The 25,365-nt window shown below is 51.5% G+C and overlaps 12 protein-coding genes and 1 non-coding gene across 13 annotated transcripts; 9 read left to right on the plus strand and 4 right to left on the minus strand.

The window, feature by feature from the left end:
* Positions 1-127: 127 nt before the first annotated feature.
* On the plus strand, positions 128-3,977 carry ASPVEDRAFT_144327 (putative sugar transporter; the record flags this gene model as incomplete). The annotated part of the gene is made up of 3 exons (XM_040807979.1): positions 128-1,668; positions 2,182-2,344; positions 2,418-3,977. The coding sequence occupies 3 exons, from the start codon at positions 128-130 to the stop codon at positions 3,975-3,977; spliced, it is 3,264 nt and encodes a 1,087-aa protein (XP_040674395.1).
* A 13-nt stretch (positions 3,978-3,990) lies between these two features.
* Positions 3,991-4,490, plus strand: ASPVEDRAFT_47780 (uncharacterized protein). Its single transcript, XM_040813858.1, has one exon. The coding sequence runs from the start codon at positions 4,105-4,107 to the stop codon at positions 4,351-4,353; it is 249 nt and encodes an 82-aa protein (XP_040674396.1). The 5' UTR covers positions 3,991-4,104; the 3' UTR covers positions 4,354-4,490.
* Positions 4,491-5,131: 641 nt separating this feature from the next.
* On the minus strand, positions 5,132-5,368 carry ASPVEDRAFT_117193 (uncharacterized protein; the record flags this gene model as incomplete). Its single annotated transcript, XM_040805625.1, has 1 exon — positions 5,132-5,368. A coding segment is annotated over one exon (237 nt), but the record flags the coding sequence as incomplete, so codon positions are not given.
* A 516-nt stretch (positions 5,369-5,884) lies between these two features.
* Positions 5,885-6,494, plus strand: ASPVEDRAFT_47782 (uncharacterized protein). Its single transcript, XM_040813859.1, has 2 exons — positions 5,885-6,343; positions 6,424-6,494. Exon 1 carries the CDS (start codon positions 5,910-5,912, stop codon positions 6,141-6,143), a length of 234 nt encoding a protein of 77 aa, XP_040674398.1. The 5' UTR covers positions 5,885-5,909; the 3' UTR covers positions 6,144-6,343; positions 6,424-6,494.
* A 77-nt stretch (positions 6,495-6,571) lies between these two features.
* ASPVEDRAFT_111956 (uncharacterized protein) lies at positions 6,572-6,821 on the plus strand (the record flags this gene model as incomplete). The annotated part of the gene is made up of 2 exons (XM_040805607.1): positions 6,572-6,675; positions 6,740-6,821. Coding segments are annotated over 2 exons (186 nt in total), but the record flags the coding sequence as incomplete, so codon positions are not given.
* Positions 6,822-7,594: 773 nt separating this feature from the next.
* On the plus strand, positions 7,595-9,519 carry ASPVEDRAFT_144651 (putative acetamidase; the record flags this gene model as incomplete). The annotated part of the gene is made up of 4 exons (XM_040808005.1): positions 7,595-7,635; positions 7,692-8,095; positions 8,157-8,627; positions 8,696-9,519. The coding sequence occupies 4 exons, from the start codon at positions 7,595-7,597 to the stop codon at positions 9,517-9,519; spliced, it is 1,740 nt and encodes a 579-aa protein (XP_040674400.1).
* A 1,179-nt stretch (positions 9,520-10,698) lies between these two features.
* ASPVEDRAFT_57666 (uncharacterized protein) lies at positions 10,699-12,665 on the plus strand (the record flags this gene model as incomplete). Its single annotated transcript, XM_040815369.1, has 3 exons — positions 10,699-11,320; positions 11,378-11,870; positions 11,921-12,665. 3 exons carry the CDS (start codon positions 10,699-10,701, stop codon positions 12,663-12,665), a joined length of 1,860 nt encoding a protein of 619 aa, XP_040674401.1.
* A 926-nt stretch (positions 12,666-13,591) lies between these two features.
* Positions 13,592-15,799, minus strand: ASPVEDRAFT_89854 (putative MFS transporter Fmp42; the record flags this gene model as incomplete). The annotated part of the gene is made up of 3 exons (XM_040818692.1): positions 13,592-15,119; positions 15,169-15,316; positions 15,373-15,799. 3 exons carry the CDS (start codon positions 15,797-15,799, stop codon positions 13,592-13,594), a joined length of 2,103 nt encoding a protein of 700 aa, XP_040674402.1.
* ASPVEDRAFT_47786 (uncharacterized protein) lies at positions 15,727-16,616 on the minus strand. Its single transcript, XM_040813860.1, has one exon. It carries the CDS (start codon positions 16,341-16,343, stop codon positions 16,029-16,031), a length of 315 nt encoding a protein of 104 aa, XP_040674403.1. The 5' UTR covers positions 16,344-16,616; the 3' UTR covers positions 15,727-16,028.
* Positions 16,617-17,408: 792 nt separating this feature from the next.
* ASPVEDRAFT_404542 (Zn(II)2Cys6 transcription factor) lies at positions 17,409-20,263 on the plus strand. The gene is made up of 9 exons (XM_040812162.1): positions 17,409-17,963; positions 18,036-18,064; positions 18,120-18,314; positions 18,388-18,695; positions 18,753-19,020; positions 19,081-19,536; positions 19,598-19,704; positions 19,791-19,890; positions 19,945-20,263. Exons 1-9 carry the CDS (start codon positions 17,872-17,874, stop codon positions 20,079-20,081), a joined length of 1,692 nt encoding a protein of 563 aa, XP_040674404.1. The 5' UTR covers positions 17,409-17,871; the 3' UTR covers positions 20,082-20,263.
* Positions 20,264-21,200: 937 nt separating this feature from the next.
* ASPVEDRAFT_34778 (uncharacterized protein) lies at positions 21,201-22,264 on the plus strand (the record flags this gene model as incomplete). Its single annotated transcript, XM_040810891.1, has 2 exons — positions 21,201-21,570; positions 21,630-22,264. The coding sequence occupies 2 exons, from the start codon at positions 21,201-21,203 to the stop codon at positions 22,262-22,264; spliced, it is 1,005 nt and encodes a 334-aa protein (XP_040674405.1).
* A 322-nt stretch (positions 22,265-22,586) lies between these two features.
* Positions 22,587-22,737, minus strand: ASPVEDRAFT_t141. Its single transcript has one exon. It is a non-coding gene; the product is annotated as a tRNA-His (tRNA).
* A 1,261-nt stretch (positions 22,738-23,998) lies between these two features.
* On the plus strand, positions 23,999-25,085 carry ASPVEDRAFT_144439 (uncharacterized protein; the record flags this gene model as incomplete). Its single annotated transcript, XM_040807985.1, has 2 exons — positions 23,999-24,842; positions 24,910-25,085. The coding sequence occupies 2 exons, from the start codon at positions 23,999-24,001 to the stop codon at positions 25,083-25,085; spliced, it is 1,020 nt and encodes a 339-aa protein (XP_040674406.1).
* Between the last annotated feature and the right edge of the window lie 280 nt (positions 25,086-25,365).

Raw genomic sequence — 25,365 nt, forward strand, 5'->3', positions numbered from 1 at the left:
AGGAAGCTACGATGTTCCTCTCCTTTAACCCATAAGCCTTCGGCCTCGTGGATATCCTTACCCTCATCCTCAGCGTTCCCTTCGTGACAAATCTTTCAAACTTCCAGAACCATATATATATATCAAAATGTCTTTTCACACGGATTCCGAGCCCTCCAGCCCCAATCTCGCACCGGCGTCCGAAACCGTGCCTTTGAATCGTTCCGCAGACCTCGACGCCCCGTCCGCTTACAAGCTCAATGCGAATGTGCTGAATCGCGCCATCCAGGATATCGGCATGGGGCGGTATCAATGGCAGCTATTTGGAGTTGTCGGGTTTGGATGGGCTTGCGATAATCTATGGCCTATTGTTACATCTCTGATACTTGTTCCCGTTACATACGAATTTCACGCTTCCCAACCGCCCCTCCTACCTCTGGCACAGAACCTAGGCCTCTTGCTTGGTGCACTGTTTTGGGGATTCGGCTGCGATATTTTTGGCCGACGAATGGCCTTCAACGTGACAATTGGAATCACGGCCGTGTTCAGCTTGGCCGCCGCCGCGTCCCCAGGTTTTACAGCCGTCTGTTTATTGGCGGCTCTCTGGTCAACAGGTGTTGGTGGAAATCTTCCTGTGGATTCGGCCATCTTTCTTGAGTTTCTTCCTGGGTCACACCAATATCTGCTCACTATCCTCTCGATCAACTGGGCCCTGGCGCAATTCCTGGCGAACATCGTCGCATGGATGTTAGTGGGAAGGTACACTTGCGCCTCTGCCGATGGATGTACAAGATCCGAGAATGTGGGCTGGCGATACTTTATCGCCACCATGGGAGGACTGGCGCTGGTGATGAGCGTCACCCGCTACTTTTTCTTCACTCTCCTCGAGTCCCCTAAATTCCTCATGGGGAAGGGAGAACATTACCAAGCCGTTGCTGTTGTCCATGAAGTTGCTAAACGCAATGGGAAAACCTGTAACCTGACTACCGATGAATTGTATGACTGCTCGATTGGCGAAAATGGAGATGGCAGACGGGAACATTACTCCCACCGTCGGGGATTGACCTTACATGACCGGTTGAAACTTTTGCTAGAGCCCTTCACACTCACACAGCTTCAATCTCTATTCTCCACTCGGCGCCGCGCTTTGGCAACGACTCTCCTGATCTGTATCTGGGGTTTGATTGGCATCGCTTTTCCTTTATATAACGCCTTCTTACCGTACCTGCAGCAGCAGCGTGGGATAGAATTCGGAGATGGCTCCACATACTTGACATATCGCAATTCGCTGATAATTGCTGTCGCATCAATTCCCGGTAGCCTTGCCGGTGGCGTGATGGTGGAGATGCGCTCGTTGGGGCGCAAAGGTACGCTGACCCTCGCGACGATAATGACAGGGGTGTTCCTCCTCGCATCCACAACCGCCACGACATCCTCCTCCTGGTTGGGCTGGAATTGCGGCTACGGTTTTAGCAGCAGTCTTGTCTATGCTGTGCTGTACGCATACACGCCAGAAATCTTCGAGTCCAGAAATCGCGGAACGGGCAATGCCATTGTTAGTGCTGCAAACCGGCTGGGCGGCATTCTGGCGCCTCTGGTAGCGATGGGCACGGATTTGAAGAGCACAGCGCCGGTCTATATGAGCGGGGTGATATTCTTAGTAGCTGGTGGGTTGGTACCTTTGGTTCCGTACGAGTCCCGCGGAAGGGCAAGTGTGTAGTAGACTTGTAGCCCTCGTTTAGCTAGCATTTATCATTTGAATAGATAGATCCAACCAATTGCGAATTCTCAGTCCTGGCCGAGGTCCTGATAAACTTGCAGTCTCCATGCAACCGAAGGCTGTCTGGTTCTCGAACAGGTTCTGAATGGCTACAAAGAACCAAAACGGCGGCGTGCATGAAGCGCGTGCATCTTGGGCTCCTTATGCTCCCAATCATACGACCAGCAGACAGGCCATTGTCCAGTCTCCGTGGTTTTTGTTGCAGCGCGAGGCTTGAGTTGTCGAGTTGGGCTCCCCCGCAGTGGAGCAGCAGCAGCCACGATGGGTGCCTGACCGCCAGACAATGATGCCTGTCAGAAGACAACCTCGCCCTGTTTATCATTGCTTTGGGTGAGATTGGCCTGTTTTCATTTCTTTCACCTCTTTTGCACCTCCGGCTTCTCTCCTGGCCTGGCCTTCTACAAATCTTAATGCAACAACAGTCCTTGCTGCTGTCAGATGCCTGCGCTGTATCTTGAATCTTGTCCGACCATGGCCTCCTTCGCCTACGATCATGAGGCGGAGTTTTGGGGCACGTTAATCAATCCCGACAAGAGTCCCTCCCCTTTGCTTGAACAGTTGTGTTTAGGAATTGCCCAGGTGATAGTAAGTTGGAACGAACCGGTCGGAGATATTAGAGAGCCATTGAGCACGGCGCTTACCCAATTGCTCTGGGTAGACCTCGTTTGACAACTATGCGATTCCCGATCTCACCCCAGAACGCCTGGCTGCATTCTACCGAAAGGTCGGTGGCAACTACGATGTCCTGTTCCTCGATACCAAGCCTTCGGCCCTCTCCTTCATTTACCAGCGCCTCGGTTGCTTCCACAGCATACAGCCCACCGCCGATCCGTACAAACCCCCATCGATCCCCGCCCTGCAACCTCACGGTTTCGTGCGATGGCAGACGATCCAGATCCTTTTAGACCCCGACGAGCATGTCTCCTATATCCAGAATGCTGTTGCGCGATGGGACATCTTCAGCCCTAATGGAACCGTGTTTCCAAAGTCGATTCCCCGCGAGGCATTCCCCGCAGAGCCAGACCCAGAGATGATCCAGTGGCATGAGACCGTCAGCCAGAAGTTCGAGTTCGACTACTGGAAGAAGAAGTGTGTTCGCTCGCCCCCTTCCACATTCGGTGCATACCAGAACCAATTCAGCAGCCCAAAGGAAAGCCCAACAAGTAAGGAAGAGGAGTTTGTCCAGAGCCACCACCCGAGATCGTCGTCGTCTAGTTACCGTTACCCAGCCCCCGCCGACCCGCAAACATCCCGCCGCCATCAAAGACGCCAGAGCGCTGAAGTCCCTCCAAGCAATCTGCACAAACCGCAGACCAGCGTACCTCGTCGCTCGGCCGAATTCGCTCCGACCGGCTACGACTCGCCTCGCGCTCCATCACCTCCAGCATGGCCAAAGCATGCATCGTCAAAAAGCCGCGGCCGCGAGCGCAAGACCTACTCTCGCCCCGTTAGCCCTGACCAAATCCACGGGCATAGCTCCTCAGATGCATCGTCAGAGGGCTCCGGCACCGCAACGGGAGAACCAGCATCGCCTCCCCCACGACACGACTACCACCGCAACCTCTCCCCGCCGTACGCGCCAAACGCTCGTCGACACTCACACGAAGCATACTCACGCAGACCGCGGGAGGTTTCACCAGAGTCCCAAAGACGTTACGCTTACCGCGATGCATACAACTCCAGCTCCAACAGGATGTACGACTCAGATAGCGGGCGTGGGGCGCGACAGCCTCGTGTATACATCGACGAAGTGCGCCAGTCACGAACGCCAGTACCCGATCCTGCCCCTGGCCCTGGCCCTGGCCCTTCAGGGTATCGAGATCCTGTATACGGAGGGTCCTCCACCGTCCCGACAAGCCCAGTCTATGGACACGTTCACCCGGTACATCCCGGTCATCCGCGATTCGTCAATGTAGGCAGCCCTGGGTACATGGTGCACCCGCAACCCGAGCTCGACGCAAATGTCATGGACGATCCAAGACGAAGTAGCTATCGCGGTGGCAGCTTGACCCCGAACCCAAGCGGGAGCGCGACGTATGGGCGGCCGCGATTCGCTTCTGTTGGCGACTTTCAGCCGCCGCGGTGGGCGAGTATGCATGTACCCGGGCCTGGACCTCCGCCTGGACTCGGGTCTGGACCTGGTAATGGTGGACGGGGGATTCCTCCTGGGATAATTGAAGCGGATTACGGTAGACGATCGACCTTTTATGACCGATAAATATAATTTGTATCGATGAATTGTACCGATTGCTTTTGGTGGTAAGAAAAGATCATATATTTACTGACATTCTAGTATGTGCGTTGGCGTTTGGTTGGATGGTATGGGCCCGTTATGATATGACGCGATGCACGACTTGACTGCTTACTATTTCTTTTCCCTTAGTGTTTTAGGTGCAGGTATTGATTTGACTGACGCATTGCTTGCATGTGCCGATGGACACGACTTACCGAGCGGGGTTCTCGACCCCAGCCAGCTTATTTACGATTTACGACGTGACGAAATAAAGGGTAGAGGGCGTTATTCTACTCGCATGGGTTGCCCTTGTCTTATGATTTTTCGTTCTCTCTTTGTTAGTTATGCTGTTTGTATCTAGCGTTGTCGGTTTAATATATTTTGATGGGTTCTACTCTGTGCACACTCGGTCCAGCCTCAAGAATTCTCCGATCTTCACTATGTTTTAGACTCTAGATCGTGAGAAACATGCAAAAGAACATCTGCATAGAATCTGTGTATTAAGTTTTCTCCTGTAAACTTACCCAGGGACTCGACTGAGAAGCAGCTGAGTTGGTGCCAACTGAGGCAAGGGATGTAAACTCAATCCCTCATTCACCACCATCCAGACATCCTCCACAGCCAAGCCAAGCCCACATCTTCTCGAATCGCAGAAGGACCGAGACTAAAGCTGCAAAACCCTGAAATCGCGAACAAGAACTTACGAATCAGTCTTCCGAGCCCCGATTCCAAGTCTCCATTGCGCTATGATCTACAGTGGAGGCTGCCAGCGTTGACGTCAGTATGAGACAGCGGGAACAAAGGCACAGAATATATCCTGGTTGAGGCCTCCAGCCCCGCGATTATTTCGGAAGACCCTTTTCTTTCTCGGACCTTTTCACTCTGCAGGTCATACCCTAGCATCGGGGTGTTTCTGAGCCTCGATTTCTTTTCATTTTTGCTGATTGATTGGGATAACCAGTCACTTTACGCTGGTTTCGAGTCAATATGGTATGTCTATACTATACCTTGGGTCTATACCCATGGTTCTGCCCTCCACACGGTCCATCGGACCTGACCCTGAGTCTGGCCCTGACAACGAACCACGGTTTCCACCGTTTACTCCCTTCATGTACGAAAAGAGAAAAGAAACGCATACTAACCACCTGCCAAAACCAGGCCCCAATCACCTTATCATCACTGCCCTCCCTCTCCTCAACGTCCTCATCAAGACTAGACGCAGACTCAACCCCGCACCTCCTCCCTCGACAATCCTCCGGCTCCGGCTCCTCAGGCTGCAACTGCCCAAGCACAATCTCCGGCGGCGCCATCGCCGGAATCGTAATCGGTTCAATCGCTGGAACACTGCTGCTCATCTGGCTGTGGCGCACATGCATGACCACCACGGCCCTCAACGAGGCCGAGAAGACGGGCGCGCCGATCTATACCAGCTCTTCGGGGTATCCGACGAATGAGACGACGACGCATCATAGACGGAGGAGACGGCGGGTGAGCCCTAGCTATGAGTATGCGGATGCAGGGAGGAGTAGGAGTCGTGGTGGGCCGAGAAGGCCGAGGAGGGTTTATCTTGCTTCTTGAGTCTAGGCCTTATTTTTGACGCCTGCATACTTACTATGCCTGGAGATATCCATGAGGGAAGGTGTGTGTGTTAAGGTTTAGGTTGATGGAATGGAGGAGATTGGTTCGGTTGTACAGAGGATGGGGTGGTCTAGGTCGATGTATATGAATGTTGGGATATGTTTGTTGACGATAACACGACCATGTTTATGATGTTTATGTTTATGTTTATGTTATGTGGGAGGATGGACTGATTAGGTCTCTCGCTTATGAGTTAATAAATATTATCCGGGTTCTGAGTTCACCAAGAATGTTTAAGTTCCCATTTTGGTAACGGCATGCTTATATTTTGTTATCACTATGAGCAGAAAGCCAGTATCGAGAATTACAACTACCAGCAGTTTAATAAACGAATATAGAAGTTATTCAAGGGTTTCTCCAAATCCTGAGTTTTCTAACCACGGTGCCTGCCAATTTCCAGCGAGACTTGCATGCATATGCATTGCAGAAGTGGGTCTTTTTTTGGAATCTGAAACTGAAGCTCCAGACCCGAAGAGTCCGCTGTTAGGCATACCTGCTATCGCTGGAATGTAGGGATTTTACCATTGCATATTCCCTCACACTGGCCGGTCCCCCGCAGACACACAGCATAACAAAGCCAGTGCCCGCTCAATCTTGGGCCGGTTCGGATGTTTTGGCCGCAACTTTCGGAAACTGGGTATCGACAACACACGACATGGGAGGGATATACTGCACAATTCACTAACCCCCCAGCTTACATTTGAAGTGAATCTTTGAGTGTTATCACTATCTTCACCGTACATATTTTTGCTTGTCCTGGTCTCCGCGGATTACCACAGAACGCGACTTACCTCTTCACTCACTACGCTTGACCTCGATACGACGCGTATATTCTGGAATTCCCTCGAAGGACTTCAATCTTAAACACTTCTCAACGGTCTAAACGCGTTCCTTCCCCGATACCGAGACAGATGACCGACTCTCATCCCAAGCAACCTACAATGGCTCTTGTTCGCGACCCTTGGTTCTGGCGCCGATTCTCACGCGCTGTACACTTGGACGAGGAGGTCAGGACTCCAACCGAGGAGAAGGAAACCGCAATTTTGTCGTATGTCCCAGCGAGCCCGTGAAGAATGAAGGTTGAATGAATGTTGACTAGTGATATACAGAGATAACTGGCTGGACAAGGAGCGCCGGAAGCGACGGAAGAGTGCGCTATGCGGGTGCCTGATTTGTGTTGCCATTGCGGTTTTTATTGCGGCCGTTGCCGTTGTTATTTGGTGGTTTTGGGCACACAACTGGTTGCAGGATAGGCCGTCCTGAGAATTGAGGAACGAACTGGTTAGCGGTGGTCTTGACGTGTCTCCAGGCCTCAAATCCTGCGATTGATGACACAAATCTACAAAAAATGCTGTACAGGGTTGATGGCTCGTGGGGAAATCCAATGGTGTGACATCGAGCTGGTCTCGCGTTATTTCATGGCGTACGGAGTTGCATTGAACCAGATACCCAACTTGACGGTATTTGATAGCTTATTAGTGTTTCGCAATCAGATAAGAAACATGAACAATGGCAGAAGTTTCCCGCCATCATCCTGGATCGAGATAGATGCTGAAGGGGGTCCAGAGTTGGAGAGGGCGACTCCAACTCGGCGATTGTTATCGCAGCGGGGCCGCTAGGACCTGCCGCATTGGGCGATCGCACGGTTGTCCGAGTCGGCTAGAGAATCGAATACTTCATGTTTTAAAAAGGCGATTCCCTGGAGCCGTCAGGGGTAATTATAGCCAGAGTTTCGATAACATCTGCTCAAACCCACAGGTGTTCACAGTCCATTCACTTGGAGTCGAGACCCCGGATTCCGCCCGACTGCTGCAGCCGAAGCCGCTTATCTGCGGTTCTTATCGCTCTCTCCGCATCTCCGCATTATAAAAGCGGCCCTGGCATCCCTCGCTTGGACTTTCGCTCTCCAATCGGCCTTTCTGCTTTCTCAGCTGTCCTCCCCGCTACGTTGAAACGACGTGAAGATGCTTCCGCCATTTGATTATTTTTCCTACCGCCGTGCTCGGTAAGTCCAACTGAAATATTGCCCTGATCCAAGTCTGATTTTTGGCCTTCGGATAGGAGCATCAAGCAGCAAGAGCGGGCTGCGCGATTCGCTTCTTTGGCCCCTCACTACCATGCGGCATTTACACAAACAGATAAAACCCTCGTAAATAAGCCAATCGAGGAGCTCGTCCAGGAGGTCCAGAGTGGCTCTCTCTCCGCAACAGATGTTCTTCAGACGTATGGCAAGATTGCCGTGAAAGCACAAGAGAAGACAAACTGTGTCACAGAAATTTTGCTCCCTGAGGCCGAGACCTGGGCCCAGAACGAGGTTAACCTCAAGGGCCCGCTAGCCGGCGTGCCAATCTCATTGAAGGACTCGATCCAGGTGAAAGGCTTTGACACAACGCTAGGCTACTCCCGTCTGGCAGGAAAACCATATGCGGAGGACGGGCCGCTTGTGAAACTCTTGAAGGATGCAGGTTGGTTGAAGTTGTCTTTTCTTTTTGTTCAACCTGCCCGAGGCGTACTAACTGCTTGTAGGCGCGGTGCCTTATGCAAAGACCGCTCTTCCTGTCACGCTCCTGTCCTTCGAGTCGGCCAACCCTGTCTGGGGAGCTTGCCTTAACCCTCACGTCCCACAGTATTCCCCTGGGGGTTCAACAGGCGGGGAAGGCGCCTTGCTCGCCCTCGGTGGTCGGATTGGTATTGGCTCGGATGTCGCAGGCTCTGTCCGTGTGCCTGCTGCTTGGAGTGGAATTTACTCCCTCCGCTGCAGCACTGGTCGATGGCCGAAGAATGGCGTCAATACCAGTATGGCGGGCCAGGAAGGAGTAGCAAGTGTTTTTAGCCCTATGGCCCGCACGCTAAATGATCTAACGTACTTTTCGCGATCTATAATTAATATGAAGCCGTGGAAATATGATTACACGGTCCATCCTATCGCCTGGCGAGGTGAGGAGGAGAGTGATGCAAAGAGTAAAAAGTTGAGGGTTGGGCTGATGGCAGATGATGGTAACACGGACCCCAAGGCAATCAAAAAAGAAAAAAAGCCCAAGAAACAAACTTCTGACCTGTCATAGGCGTTATTCCTGCAACACCTGCTATCCAGCGCGCCGTCGCGACCACCGCTGCAGCACTTTCAGCTGCAGGTCACGAAGTCGTGGAGCTCAGCCCTCCATCGACCGCAGATCCTTTTACTGGCCTCCACCTTGCATCCCAATTGCTGAATGCGGACGGCTGTGAAACCTTCAACTCGCACTTTTATAGTTTTGAGCCCTCCGATCCTGGCGCCGCCCAGCTCTCATTGATTGCCAACCTGCCTCGTCCTTTGCGATACCTCTACTACCTCTATGTGCGGTATATCCGACGTGACGAGAAATGGGCGGCATTGATACGAACCTTTGGCCCCAAGAGTGCAGCCCACCAATGGAAGCTTGTTGCCCGGCGTGAGGCTTTCCGCTCAGCCTGGCACGCATGGTGGGACGCAGAGTCGCAGCAGTACGACTTCATTCTGTGCCCAGTGAACGCGACGCCAGCACTCCCACATCGGGCGATGAAGGACGCAGTTTCCTCCTGCGGGTACACTTTCCTTTGGAACCTGCTTGACTATAGTGCCGGCGTGCTGCCGGTGTCGCATGTCGATCCCAAGAAGGACGCTCTTGCGGCTCCATACAAGACGGTGTTGAAGCAGCTGGGTGCCAACCACGCACTCTCTCGGGGTGCCTGGAAGCACTATGATGCGAGTAAGATGGCGGGGCTCCCCACAGCAGTGCAAGTCGTAGGCAGGAGATGGGAGGAAGAGAAGGTTCTTGGATACATGGCGGCGGTCGAGGGTGCGCTGGAGCAGTTCCACGACCCTATCACCGGTGAAGGAGGCAAGTATCCGCTGATCGAGCTGGATTGATCGAATGGATTGGTGCCGAATTTTGCCTGAAGAGGGAATGTCCGTGTTCGAAGTCGACTTTTTATGTGTGTTCGTTTCAGCAGCGAGAGCAAGATTATTCCAATAAGAGAGTTCAAAAAGACAGTTCGTGTGTCTCGCACTCTTGTCAGAGCGTGAAGTTTGTTCATGCCCGACACCAATAAGAGCCCAAGCGAGCGCTAGATCTGGACCGAGCACCTGGGAGCAGAATACAAGGCCGTACGAGGCTTGACGGGCAGCTCGTTATAGGAGGACTCTCAGCAGACGGGGCTGGTTGAGTGTGGGTCCGGCGGGCGCTGGGCGGTTTGATTGGCACGTTCAGCCGTGTGGGTGTCAATGGACAGCGGATGGTGCCACCGGGCTGGGAGTCATTTATCCGGTACCTTCGCATGTATACTCCGTAGCATATCAACAGCTGCTCAGCCTCGTGCAGGAAGCAAGGCTGAGATGTGCGATCGTTGAAATTTACAGGTTTTCTGCTAGAATTTGCATTATTACCAAGGTCGCCTTGGACTGGAGCCGCCCTCCGTGCTGGCGCGTCGATTGGAGACGTTTCCTGAAGGATCGCATCCGTAATAGGCGTACGGCTGACGTATCCCCACCGCAGCGATCAGCGCAGGGACTGAAATTACCGGTATGGATGGTACACCGTCCAGCGTTCGACGCGCTGTCTCCAGTTTCCAGTTCCAGTTCCAGTTCCAGTTCGCTTCGCTGTCAGTCAGTCAAGCTCTGCAGTCTCGAAGTTCTTTTCTGTTCCGGCTCTCTGGTTTCTGCAGCGCTTTCCGACCCTAACGAACCTTGACATCGTATTCGCGTTGGGACCCCCCGAGCCTCTCCATCTCACGCTCTTCGTCTCTCCCTGCTTTCCTCGCCCTCGCTCGCCTACTCCTGATGATGCCGCCCCCCTGTGCCACCCCGGATAGCGACTGATCCCCAGGATATTAACTTGACGCCTACCCCTCTCCCTTTCTTCGACTTCGCCTGCGCCTCTCACCTCCCATTCTCACCCTCTCGAATCCTCGATCCGCTCGATCCTCATCTCACATCCACTCCTCCTGTCCGGGCTGATCGCAGGATGCTGCTCTTGGTATCCGCCCTTCCAGCCCCGAGTTCGATTGTCTCGTTTTGACGGCGTGCCGAAGCTTGAGCAGTGAGGCGGAGATGGCCCCCCCCAAAGGCGCTCAAGGGCGCAAAAAAGACGCCATTCACTTCGTCAACGCGCGCCCCGCCTCCGAGACCGAGCGACTGGACATCAAGCGGATGGTACGCGCTCATGTTGGAAAATGGATCTCGACTCAAACCAAGGACCGTGCTGCCGGTCCTGCCGTTGTCGTCGACCCCCCGCTTGTCCCTTCCGCCGAACACACAGATCCCTCGCAGGCTTTCGAGCTGGACTCTGACGAGCCCTACCTGCCCTCTACCTGTGCCTCCTCGACCTTATCACCTGTCTCCTCCGCCTCCTCGCGCGGCTCCCCCGAGTCGTGCATCTCCAGCTCCTCACATACAGCCATTCCCGTTACTACTGCACCGCCGCATACACAGGCGGAGCTGACGCTCGCTATTATTCCTCCCCGCACTATCTTCCCTCCATCGAACCCTAATTTATGTCACTCGCAAAGCGATGACCAAGACGGCATTGTGTATACATCGGATGGATCAGACACTCCCAGCCCTCCACATAATGGAGAGTACATTGAAACCGTTGGTGCCGGCCGGCTTGATCCATTCCGGGCCTATTCGTCACAGTTTGAGCCAGAGTTTGTACAGATATCGGAGGAATATTGTATGTTTATCCACGTTTTGCCTCTTTCATCAAAACCGCAGCTGCTGACTTTTGTAGGTTTATCATGCCTGTGGCCTGGCCTTACCCCTGGGCCTTCGGGAACGAATATGCAGTCGTGGTTCCCGATGTCCCTGTCCGATCCGACTCTCTTCACTGCATTCTTATACGGATCCCTCTCACACATGCGCGTTCAAGCACTGAACGGTTGGATCCCTCGACATCTGTTTCATCACCGACAGCAGCGCCTTCTTGAAAACGTCGAAATGGAGACAATTAAGATGGTTAGTCGCGAGATGGACAATCCGAATCGTGCGGTCTGTGATGCCATGATATTCAGCGTTGTCTGCATGGCACATAACAAAGCAGACGACGATTTGACCCAGTTTCAAAGTACCCCGTTCACTCCGCCGATGCAACGATTGCAATGGCTCGATGTGTACGGTAGTCTTAAACCGAACCTCGTTCATATCGGAGGTTTGGTTCAGATGGTCAATTTGCGAGGTGGAATCGAAAAAATCGAGCTACCTGGCTTGGCCTCGGTGATATCCTTGTGAGTTTTCATAACTCCATATATGTGTGTTAATACTAACATTAAAAAAGTTCCGATCTTGTAACTTCTAGCACATTCCTTTCACACCCAGTTTTCCCCTTTATTCCTCTCGAAGCGCGTCGCAAAAACCTGACTATGCAGGAGATGTTGGGATACGCTACTTCCAGTGTTGATCAGTATTATGCGCACTTTCAACACTTAGGCCTGCCGCGCCTCTTTGCAGAACTTCTCTGCGCCATGAATACATACACTGCTCTTGTCGACCACTGTATGGATCCTCAAGTGAGCTACGATTCTTGTCTCCTTGCCGACCAACGCAACATCGTCCACTTCAACCTCCTCAGCCTTCCTCACGCAGCCATCGAACCCGATCCAAACAACCCCTACTACACACCTCAACCCCAAGATATCGTCTACGAAACGTTCCGCCTCGCTACATTAGTCTATGGTATCGGCATCATCCTTCCCCTGCCGGCACAAAGCACACCTCTCACCAAACTCGCCGACCTCATCCACAATATCCTCCGAATCCCGAATAATCTTTCTCTATGGAGCGCCCCACAAGCCCAGGTTGGGCTCCTCTGGATCCTCACACTGGGTGGTATTGCAGCGACTCATACCCCACATCGCTCGTGGTACGCTGACATGCTGCGTCGGGTCGTGGATCACAATCGGATTACTTCGTACGGCGACCTAAAACGGTACCTAACCTTAGTGACCTGGCAGCCATCCTCATGTGACAAGCCAGGCGCTGATTTGTGGGCTGATGTTGAAAAATCGCGTGAATACCTGTGATAATTGATTTGCATATTTCAAAAACTATTTTGATATCCTACGAATATACCCGAAAAACAGTCTCCTGGATTACGCTATGCTGGTGCTCCTCGCAACTTGACCAGGACCGCGTCTCCCAAATGGTTGACTAAATCACCGCAATTTACGGCTCAACCCTGCGATACGGGATTATTCTTGAAGCCTGATCCTGATCTTGACCTATTCGATGATCTACCCTGTCGCTCGAGTTCGCAAAATAACATAACGACTATCTCCACGGCCCCAGTCGGCGCCGATCGTTATTGAATCCACATCTTAACCGACGCTTACCATTCACGCGACAGGAGAAAAAGACGCGCAAAAAAAACAAAAAACCAACAGGGAGCCCCCTTCAATTCGTCTATATCTACGTACCATGGCGAGGAGGGATGATACGAGACATGATTATCATGAGAGCACTTTCTCTTCGATCCGCATCGCATCGCATCGCATCCTTATTTTTTGATCGCTCCTTAATATTGAATACCCATCCGTTTTTATGGACGGTGTTTATTATATATGCTGGTTTTAAACCCTGCTGTTTGTCTTGGAGGTGACAGTGACACATATGTCCATTTCTCTATTCTTTTATGAATATATATTTTTACATAGCAAATTTTCTAGTCACAGATTTCGTATATCCAGAGCAGAAAAGAAGAAGCAAAGACCAAAAAAAAAAGGAATACCTAATATTTGGAAAAAAGAAAATGAGAACGAGAATCATAGTAATATATCAATCGCATCGCAATTTATGAGTACTGGAGTGGGTATAGCATAACAAAAAAGTAGGTAGTGGGTACGTTATCGTGCCAGACGAGTAGTATAATATCGGTCATCGATGTCGTTGTCATAGCTATCATTAGGTTATACTCGAGTAAAAACGTGTAGCAATAAAGTAACTAAGAGGGTCAAGGGGTCCTTAAACTCCCATAAGAAGGTGACTGCGGCTGCGGTCTCGACGGAATCGAACGCGGCTGTAGAAGAGGCTGGTGCTCCCAATCTCTTGCCACAATGCCATCGTAATCCTGGACAACGACGGCGAACTCGGGGTCGGTGATACCAGCACTAAACTCGTCTGAGGCCGCCATGCCGACGGCTTTGCGCCAGACGAAGAGGACGAGGGCGGCCCCCGTGATGGCCGTGAGAGCCGTTAGGATGAAGTTTACTGGGATGGGGTTTTGATCAAAGACGGTGAATGTGAGAGCGTCGAGGCCTGCCTGTGCGAAGTTCCCTAGTCCTGCGATGCAGATGATGAGCCCGTAGACTTTGCCGAAGGTCTGGAAGCCAAAGACTTTGGCGGCGTAGTCAGACACGGCAGTGTAATAGAACGGGCGGTAGATGACGAAAAGGATGACATTTGCGTAGGCTGCCTCATGGCTATCTGGGATGCAGCCTAGGGCGCCGATGACGGTTGCTGTTGCGGAGAGAACAAGGAGGACAAATGGGGTGCTGGCGGTATCGAGGATTGTTCCAATGAACGGAACAGAAGCGAGGCCGCCCAGGGGGAGCAGGAAATCAAAGAGCTCGTTGATGCGACGTGCTTCTTCCACTGAGTCGAAGAGGTACTCGTACTGTTGGCGGATGGATGCGACAAAGTAATTGATGCGAAGCATCTGTAGGACAGTGAAAAACGCAATCAGAGCGAACCACGGAGAGCGGATCTGCTCAATCGCGGAGCAGCCATGCATTGCGCCCCAGACGCCGCCGGTAGTGTGCTTTTTAGGTGCATTCGAGCCAGGGAGGGCGTGTGTTGCATTGGTCTCGTTGATGTCCTGACCGTCATTTAATGCCTGACCAAGATCGGTAATGGTGGACGCGTTGTCGTCATCGGCAAGGAGATCCTGGATTTTGCTGACAACGCTTTGGCGGTGCATACGGCGATCATTTCGTTGACGTTCGCCCTCGTCTCGGTCCAAAATATGGTCATCGACACGATCGGCAGCTTCGGCGATAATGTGATCTTCCGCTTGCTGCACAAGTTCCCCAGCCGTTTTATATGACGTCTTTGGCATGATCGACAGCTGCGCAATTAGTATAAGCACTGGGACCACAAGGTAGACGAGGAAAAATCTCTGCGACGAGAACGAGGCATGTGTTTTCTCGTTTATGATGCGGAAAATCAGGAAAACGGCGCTGGATGCATCGAAAGCACCCGTCAAACATGAGAGTATCAGCCCCGAGCGAGCTGGGAAGGTGTTTGACAGATGAAATGATGAAATAAAAATGAAAGGCCCTCCGAGAGCTAATAAAAGGTAGCCGGTGACGTATCCATCCAAAGGGAGACGGTTCGCGAGTGCGAGGAGAAGCGATCCCACGAAGAGGAAAATACTCCCAATTATTCCACATACTCGAGGCCCGTATGTATCAAGGATAGTACCAACTGGGAGAGCGGACACATTTGTGACCACTGCCGCAATCGTAAACATCAGATTAAGGCTACTTCGTGGTTAACATGGCATCGCCATACCCAAGTTTGGGTGCTTACTGGAGTTCCTGCCCGTAGCAGACATCCTCTTCTCCCGAACAAAAGCCACTGTAGACCCCTTCCCTGATAAATACCGGTTTGATAGCTGCAAACCCGAACACTGTCCCTGCTGCAAAGAAGCAGTATATCACGGCAACAATCACCTGGACTTTGAAACTTGTCAGCCCATAGAATAGCAAGCTGGCAGCAGTAAGTTCAACATACAAGCTCGTCTTATACCACCAACTTCGAAAGCCCCAGTGGTTTCCAACGGCCCCCGGTTGTCTTGCTCCAAGCCAGCAGATTCCGCTGTTTCCCCGCCCTCTGCCGAGTGATCGGCGGGGCCGTACTTGGAGACAAGGGAGGAAACTCTTGACAGAGAATTGTGGTCGTGGTCTGCGCCATCTCTGGTGGCCTGGGTCCAGCCCAGACCGGAATACGGATTGAAGGTTAGGCGGTGCCTTAGAGATGGCAGATCGGTGACAGATGGAAACGATGATGCTACTGAGGCGTCGGGAAGATCGTTGTACGATTCTTCATCATCGTCATTGTACGGTTCACGTATGGAGCTCTGATCCCGATCCAGTTGACGGCGAGATAATGCTGGATTCGACTCCCAGGACTCTAGGTAGGAGACTCGAGGGAGGGACATTCTATGTATGTACAGGTATTAACCTAGACTCTGACCAGTGCGATGAATATGGTACTACCTTTGGGAAGAAGGCCTTAGATGTCCAGTCTCTGACCGCTAACTCACGTCAATTGCAAGGGTTGCGATAATCAGATGAAACAGCGGTGGTGATATAGAGGGCAGTAGGGAGCAGCCAAGGTGCGGGGATTCCAAGGACTAAGGCCCATTTACGGCGAGGCACGAGAGTATTTTATACAGGGGTGTTGATACTGTTGATACTGGATAAGGCCACGACGGCGAAAGCAATAAAAGAGATGATGTGACCGGCGACGACGATGATGACAGGGAAGACGAGAGCAGCAGAGCGCAGGCAGAGCTCCGTCGCAAATGAGAGTTGCGACGTCACCTGACTGGAGCTCTCCCCGCAGTGTTCTGTTGTCGCGCTTCCTCCTTGCGTCGTTTCCAGGATTCCTTCGGCCTCACCCAAGGTCCTGCCTCCACTCAAATGGAGCCATTGGCAGCCAAGTCTTGATGAGAAGCTGCCATCCCCCGGCTCGTTCCTCATCGCCAATCGCGGCTTTTCCTCGAATGTTGTGCCGTTGGTGAAACGTGGACCTGCTGACTCGTGCAACTTATTTGGCAGTAAAAATTTACGACCTCATAAGCTCCGGAAGCTTTTCCTGGAAGCTTTCCCCAGAAACCCTCTGAAGCCCAGTGTTGTCGAATTATTCTCGCGTTTGGCCTTGCGTCTCTCGGGAATATCCTTGCGAACCCAATTTTAACGTACCTCACCAAAAGCAAATTGAATTTCACTTGTACACTCTCCGGGCCCATATAACTCCGGAGGAAAAGAAAGGACAAAAAAAAAAAAAAAAAAAAAAAAAAAGAAAAGAAAAGAAATGCAAGACTGCTCTAGACTCGTAGGGCGTGAGCTGAGTCTCGATCAGCTATCTCCGTTTCATAACGTTTTCCGTCTCGGCCGCGACGCGGCTCCACGACGGTCTCGTTCTCTCGCGCTATTGTTCAGGGCACGGGAACAATTGGAAACGGTCGAGGGCCATAATGGCCTGATGGCGCCACGAAGGGTCGCAGGCGGGTGGAACAATCTGCATTCTTCTCGGCAGCTCTGCGAGCTTCAACTCGGCGCTGGGGCGCCGTTGAGCTGATTGGACCCAGCCAAGCAAGAATCGCCAGAATGAAGGACTCTGCTGAATGGTTGCTGCTGAAGTATCCGGGTTCCCCAAACCTTTGAGAGTTCAGCTACTGCAGCTAACGGGGGGGTCATCAACGTCTTTTGGGCCCAGATGACTCTGTGATCCAAAAGGAGTTGCGATAATTCGCAGAACTTCTGCATGCGATGCACAGGCCAAACTCAATTTAGCAGCAAAGTCTTCCCCCCTTAAAGGCTGAAATTTGAAGATCAAAGGAAGCTCCGCACTCGTCGAGCTAACGTGCAATCAAAGGTGCGCAAATGCTCCTGAGAACCCCATTGACAGACCGAAGAGATTACCGGGGCTTTCCCTCTTGAGCAGTGAGGATTTCCTTGTTTGGGCAGTGATCGGTTGTTGGCGTGCCAATCGCCATGCGGTTCTCGGGGACAATGCGAGCGGCGATCGAAAAACCTCAAGCTCGAGCCACTTGGGAATTGCGGATGGGCTCGGTTTCATTTCCAAGACGAACATCGTCATTCCTGAGAACCTGCCATGTGGACGGGACTGACACCAAACCAAATTAACAACAGCCGCCCCTGAAGCTGCGAGCATGGCGTCAAAGCCGGAGCTCTCTTGGAGGGAAAGATCTGCCTGCCCTTTCCCTGTTCTCCTACTCACCCAGGCTTGGTGCCGTTATTTTCTTGGTATTTTAGTTATCAATGCTAATTTGACGGCTCCACTTTGCATGAACGGTTCATCCACACTTGAGCCGTTGTACATTATTTTGCCCATCGCAATCACTGTCACATTGCGTTAAGCTGCGTCTACACCTTTAGTGCTCCTTATTCTTTCGACAGCCTTCTCTTCATTATTAGCTTCTTGAGTTCTTCTGTCGTGTTTCAGACATGGGCCTGCTTCTTCCGAATCTCGTATTTACTGCCCATGGTTGCTTCGCCCAGCATTGATGTTTCTCATCTATGGCTTTTACCAGCGTCTGCCGAAGACAGCTCTGCCGATAGCGTTATGAGGGGTTGGTAAGTGGGATGCGCTCGCCTCGGCATACCTCGGACATCGCGTCTATTCTAACGCCATTCCTTGTCCGACAGTCTGACTTGCCGCAAACGCCATCTGAAATGTTAGCCCTCCCTCTTGGTGGCCCTTGACTGCCATTTCTAATGGTTACTATGCAGGTGATAAAACCGGAGCTGAATGTCTTCGCTGCCAACGCTCTGGGCGACAGTGTATTCCCGCACCAGCGAAGCCAGAGGAGGTCACCTTTCGACATGGTCAAAACCCGTCTATGCGATCGAAAGACCCTCCTCGATATGGGGAGAGTGACTTGTCGTTTCCGGATAATCAAATTTGGATGGAAGTGCCCTCTGAATGTGAGTATCGCACCGCACCTAGCCCTTGCGGTGTACGTAAGTAGCTGCTTGGATCAATGGCTAATTTAACTAGTAACTTTCGAAGATGAGACAGAACAGACAGCCGCCGATTATCACGTCGTCTCGGGGGGAGAGTCGCCAGTAGTCCCGAAGACGACGCGCAAAGCTCGATTCAGCACATCGACTTCGACCCTACCTTCGATACCATCTCCTACTCAAGCGTTTACTTCAAGCGCTGGACCGTCGCGCAATATGCTTCATTCACGAACTCATTCAATGGATTCGATCCTGCCACCGGACACTCCGCGCGACCATCCGAAGTTGGCGGATTTTAACGAAGCTTTCCTTTTACGACACTTCCAACGAACTCTCGGCCCATGGGTTCTCCACCCCTTCCTCCTTTTGTACACAGCAGAATAACTAATTTGGCCGCTTTAGCTTGACTCATGTGACCACGAAAGACAATTCTCGATGGATGTTGTGGAACGAGCGCCGTCCTACCCTCTATTGCTCTATGCATGTTTGGCCACCGCCGCCCGCCACCTCTCTCAAACGACGAACCTCATTCCCCCGAATACTGCAGACGAATACCACGAGAAATGCATTGCTATCCTGCTCCCCGGTCTTGGGAATTGGGAGTCGAGAATAGGCCTAGATATTTTACTGGCGTCCACAGTTATTCTGCGCTTTTTTGAGCAGATTTCATGTATGTCGAACCGTCATAGTTTACCCTTGAGTAAGAAAAAAAGCACTGACAATTGAGTAGCACATGCCCCTTCGAACGATTCACAGCGCCACCTCTTAGCTGGTTCTGTATATATAAGCTCTCAAGTTGATTGCGCTGTGTCTGGTGGCCTTGCAGAGGCATCCTTTTGGGTGTTTGTAATGCAAGACATACAATTTGCGCTAGCTTCCCAGAATCCCCTGCGCCTCACACTGAGCCCGTTCAACGAGAGACTACAGCTCATGTGGACAAATCGGGTGTCCCAAACCGACCGCGACTGGGCGCATCGCGCAGTGTGGCTCTTGGCCGGGTCTATCAATTACTGTTATGGTGGACGAGACCCCCATGCAAGTGCGACGGAAAGAAACATGTTGAAGCAAAAGATCAATGCCTGGGAAGCACGAAAACCAGATGGGTTCCGTCCGTTACACTTTTCACTTGCCGACTCAAGGATTGGTAGACCCTATCCTGTTGTTTGGTACACCAAGCCACTTTACGGTAAGCCGTTGGGCGCCTGGTTGATATATACCTCATAATGCCATTTACTTACGAGGACTAGCAACTGCTGCGCAACATATTTGCCTAGCTAAAGCTTTAATACAGGAGTACGAGCTCCAGAATTTGTACGCAAACCAGAATCCACGGCAGGATATCAGCACAATAGAGGTTTGTTTGCCCTATTCAAAGCCCAGTGGAGCAGGCCTTGATACGACAAATAAGATAAAAGAACGGCCTCACTAATAGAGCTCTAGGATGATGTTGTCAAGAATTTGGGTATCCTTTTTGGTATTGCTCTTTCAAGCGATGGCGACCCATCTACCCGCGTCATGGCATGCCATGCACTCTGCGCTTGTAAGCGTCTTTTTTATTTTGATTACTGCTTATTTTACTAACCAATGCTGGCAGGTGGTTCCTGGGTTCGTGATCCACTTTCGCGGAGATGTCTCCTTGATTTGCTCCAAAAAACAGAAGCAGAAAACGGATGGCCATGGGCTTTTGTATCGCAAAGGCTAGGCCAAGAGTGGCGCCTCACTGCAAGCTGACCTTGCCCGTAGGCTCACCACACTCATATTCGAAGCTTGAATATTTGCATTAGCCTATCAACATATCACTCTGTAAAAGAGCGAACTCACAGGTGATTACGTTGAGAACTCGAAATTCGAACCCACCACCCTAGGGCTATCGGCCCCAAAGGCTGGAAGCAGCAAAGCATTTTTAGAAATAGAGAAGGCTGATGCTGCTCCTATTGCCTACCCAATTGCCTTGGCTTCGGGAATAAGAAACCTTTTGAAGGCAAGCCCCGTTTGTTTATGCTATATGATCTTCAGGTTTCATGTCAGTTGAATATTGTTTGCCATATACCCTGCGCGTCCTCGTGATCTGTTTTGCAAACGTCCGCGAGGACGAATGGCCTATTTCTTTTGTATATTACGGAACGAATATAAACATATGCTTTACGAATACTTCGATTTTTCTTTACAAGATTCGAGAATTTTTCCGTGCGCTAACAGTACGCAGCCTTGCGAAGGATGGATTCGTCCCCTAACCAGGCCTAGTCCTGCTCCGCCTCGAAGACCGCGCCAAAGGCCAAACCGATAAGTACTAGCAAATTGGCTACAGCCAAAGACCAAGTTCAGTGTTTTCTTCACTGTTTTGGCCTGAAGCCGTTTTGAAAATTTCCCAAGACGTGCTCAAGAAGGGGCCAGCAGCCTTTGGCATGGCTTGGCTTTTACAGCCTTGTGCTTGGTTTGCTTGGCTTTTTTTGCTCAAGTCTTGGGCCTCCTTTTTTAACCTTCACGATTGGAATATGATTAGAGGCCAGGATCAAGCGGTCCAAATTGTGCATTTGAGGCTTCTGTATAGTCGAATCGGCTGCTGTGGCTCCTGCGGATTATGGGAAGGCTGTGTCTGCTGGAGACCCTCGTCGCGGTTTTACCAGCCACGTTGGGGTTATACCTATGATAAGTCAGAGAAACACTGCTAAACCCAAAGTTTGATGTTTCAGCTGAAGATGGGGCCGGTATTGGGGGTTCCCAAATGCGTGTTAGGGCTCAGGTTGTTTAACTTATATAAACCCCGTTTCCAAAGCCCAGAGCTACGTTCATCCAAACTCGCCTCCAATTCCTTTTGATTATTCTTCAGATACCTCCACAGGTTCAGCCATGGGTTTCTTCGGAGGCAGGGGCCGCGGCAAAGGCCGTAATGGGCGCCAGAACCGAGGCGCACAACCATACAATGCTGTGCCGCAAGGCGTGTCTCATGGGTATCATAAACCCGGCGGTGGCAAGAAAAGCCGGACGTGCAACCCCAAGGTAGCATGCTTCGCGGTCTCGGTATGGATGGCCGTAGTGGTCATGAGTGGTTTGTTATTTCCCAAGTATCCAAGAAATCCCCGGTGGATAGCCGCTTATTTGACGCCAGTGATCACACTCGTCGGATGCATGAGTAAAAGCCCCGGAATTGACCAGCTCTACCTCGTCGAACTGCGCCATAACACATCTTATGAGTTCCGATTCCGCATTGGATATTTTGGTTAGCCCTCCTAAACCCTACCTTAGAAGAGCCAGCTAACTTTACAACCCTATGCCTAGGTGGGTGCATATCCACAACATCCCTAGATGAAAGCGCGAGCAGTTCCTCCACTCACTGCGTCGACAATCTCCGCGCCTCCGACATCGACGACCTCACCGAAACCTTCGTCGAGAACCTCCCAAGTGCAGGTGATCTCGCCCCAGTTCTAAATACCACTCTTCCACTAGCTCGAGACCTCCAAACCAACGTCTTCTTCTTCCCCCTCCCCCCAATCCACCTCTTCCTTTTCGGCCTCAGCGGAATCATCCTCTTATTCGGACTAGGCGGCAAAGCGCGCAGCCGCGCATACAACCTCGGCATCATTGTCGCTGCCGTATTGGGGGCACTAGCCACGACTACAGCATTCATCATGTGCATTGGGTCGCTGCAAGCCATGAACGCGCTGGAGCTGCTCATTGGCGGCGACAATACCGATGCCAACAGTGATGCAAATCTAATAGCCGACCCTGTGAGAATCAACATTGGCAACGGGATAAGGCTACATGGTGCGCATAGGCTCGCGCACGTGCAGTATGCGCTGGCGGCGTTTACAATGCTGTTCTATGTTTTACTCGGGGCCATGTATGCAAAGAGGAAGCCGGATGAGCCGATTGTGGTTATAGGTGCGAATCCTATGCGGTGGGCGAGGAGGTAGAGCTGCATTCTGACTTTGTATCGATTCTGTGATTTATCTATGTGGATTGTGTTGCTTCGGTGGTTTGTTTAGTACTTTGATTATGCACGAGTGCACTCCATTACTTGTTTTATAACTTAAATCTAGCTAGTAATGCGATAATCATTTATACAGTGGTCTACAGGAATTAAACGCCCTCGTGGGCAGCCCTATTTCAGGTAACGTCCACAACGCGCATCTCAACAATCTATCTCTCTCAACACTATTAATCAAGTCTAATGCAAAGTTACGAGAAAAGAGAGAGAGAGAGAGAGAGAATAAAAAAAAAAAAAGAAAAAAGGAACGACAGCACTGCGGTTCGAACGCAGGTCCCCTAGGGGAGTAGATAACTTCCTGATTGAGGATTCACTAGTGAAAGCAATTAGCTAAGAGGTTTTGCAGATTCTAATTGGTTAACGCACAGTCTACCGCCTTAACCACTCGGCCATACTGCCTATTCGGCGGCGATTTTTCTCTTCGAGTGTTTTATCATCAGGCAGGTGATAGTCCGTTCTGAGATTTATTGCCAGCAGATTATTGCAGAATAGGCAGTCAACCCCGAAGGCCGGTGAAGGCGGTGGGGAATGCATAACCTCGGCATGATGGCATAGCATAAAGTCCCCGGCTATTGGTATTGTTCGTATGGTTTCTATCCATGTCTGGTTGTTTATCTGGAAGGGACGTGAACCAAGCAAAAGTGAGACGCCATGTATCCGCATTGACTTGTTGAAGCCTCCTTAAACCACAGGACGGTCGGGTTTGAACTACATGCAAGCAACATGCACTTACTGCCCTGGATATGCGTAGTTCAGAGGTAGGGCATTCCACGGCTGATGATAGAAGGGAGCTTGGCTTGAATGACTCTGAATTTACTTCAACCTTATGCTAGGCTAAAGTGGAAGAGATCTAGAAGTCGAGATACTAGACCATCGTCGCTAAGAACTGCTTCACTATCAAAGTGATGAGGTTTAGCCGGAATTGAGCCCTAGGTCTTTATCACGCTATTGTCACAGCGATATCAGCAAAGCTCTAGCTGCTAATTGCGCCGTATTTCTGGGTAACGTAGATAATCAATATACCCTTCGCAGTGGATGCGGTCTTGCAGACCTCTTGGCTCATCAACACTTCCAGCATTGCGCCGAATGTTATGCTGAATAATGCGCCGATATTCTATGACTTCATTGTTGGGGGAAGCAAAGATGGTGATCCATGTACTCCAGGTCTCTTAACGGATTGTGAAGTAATTGTGCTCACCGAACAGTGGCCAAAAGTATTCATAGCTTCGGAATAGTGAGAGTATGTCTTGGAGAGCATTGAGGTGTATGGATGAGCACCACCAGGACCAAAAATTGGTTGAGCGGGGACTGTAGCCACACTCCACGACGACGCCACTTCGCTGGCCTTTTTGCATGAAGCAAGAAACTGCGAATGGTAAGAATGGTCCATGATCGTGAGCACGCTCCGCTCATTGCGTGCGGGGGAGACAGATATACGTGGGTCCAGCATGTCAGTCTCTACCAAACAATTTCAGTACCGCTGCGGTTCCGCGCATTCCCCTCCCATCGGCGATGGACACTATGGGGCATTCTCTGGGCCTTTGACTGTAGCCTCGGCGCGGTTGGGGAGTGAGGAGGGGAAGGTATTTTACACTTCCAGATCTCCTCCCATTTTCTCAACCAATCCAGCTACTCCTCACCTAAACACCCAACAGACATTATGGCACCCTCCGAGTACACTTCTCTCCCCAGCTTCGACGACCTCCCAGCAGTAGAGGGCATGCCCCAAGGCTGCGCTTGGGGGGTCTTCGACAAAGACGGACAGAAAGACCACATCGGGTGCCTGAACCTCCTCACGCCGTCTGTAGTCCAGGCGGCGCTCAAAGAAGCGGAGGAGGGTTATTCGGTGTCACTGAACTGGCCGATCAACGCGATTCACACGCCCGGATTCCAGCGCGCAGGCCTGCAGCACAAGGTGGCTTCATTCCAGGATACACCGTTTAAATTGCACGGATTTGACGACGAGGTGTCGTTTAACACGCAGTGCTCGAGCCAGTGGGATAGTCTGGTGCATTATGGACACCAGCCGACTGGGTGTGGCTACAACGGGGTGAAGCCGAGTAAGGAGGCGCTGATACAGGCGGATACGCCGTTTGAGAAGGACCGCGAACTACCGACACTGGATCATTGGCATTCGCGGGGGGGTCTGGTTGGGCGTGGTGTTTTGCTGGATTATAAGGCTTGGGCGGATGCGCAGGGTCGTGTGTATTCACCGTTCGACGCACATAAGATTACGGTGAAGGAGCTGGAGGAGATTGCAAGGTGGGAACGGGTTGAGCTGCGGCAGGGAGATATCCTGATCATTCGCAGTGGGTTTACGAAGGGGCTGACGGAGGCTGCGACGGGAGAGAAGCAGCGCGAGCTGATGGCCAGCCACCGCACGGTTGGGGTGGATGGGACGGTCGATAGTGCGAAATGGTTCTGGAATCATCATTTTGCAGCTGTTGCTGGTGATGCTATTGCGTTTGAGCAGCTGCCTCCTGTGAAGGAGGATGGGACTGAAGGTGGTGTGGGTGACCTGGGTGAGTTCTACAGCCTTCACTGTCTGTGACCAATGCTAACCATTTGTAGTATTGCACCAGTACTTCCTGGGCATGTTTGGACTCAACATCGGAGAGCTCTGGGATCTCGAGGCCCTGTCCAAGACCTGCGCTGGGAAGAAGAGATACTCGTTCCTGCTCACCAGCTGTCCCTTGAATGTTCCTGGTAGTGTGGGCAGTCCGCCAAACGCCCTAGCCATTTTCTAGCTGCACTAAATATTTATTACTGGAATTTTATTAGATATGCACGTCTCTTATTACTATATTGTAGGGTGTTTCAGTTGTATCCTAATCGGGGTAGACTTAGGGCTCAGCTGCGCCCTCCACGCCCTTCGAATGATCCGCTGCAGTAAAAGGAGAACCAACTCCTCTTTCGCTCCTCACAGCCTGAAGTCTCCAACATAATTGCAAAATGGACGAAATCACAGTTGCTCAACCTCAAAAATCCACCCTTGGTTCGGAAATACCAGTGCAGCAAGAACCAGTT

This window comes from Aspergillus versicolor (assembly GCF_001890125.1).
Source record: "Aspergillus versicolor CBS 583.65 unplaced genomic scaffold ASPVEscaffold_16, whole genome shotgun sequence".
Lineage (NCBI taxonomy): Eukaryota > Fungi > Ascomycota > Eurotiomycetes > Eurotiales > Aspergillaceae > Aspergillus > Aspergillus versicolor.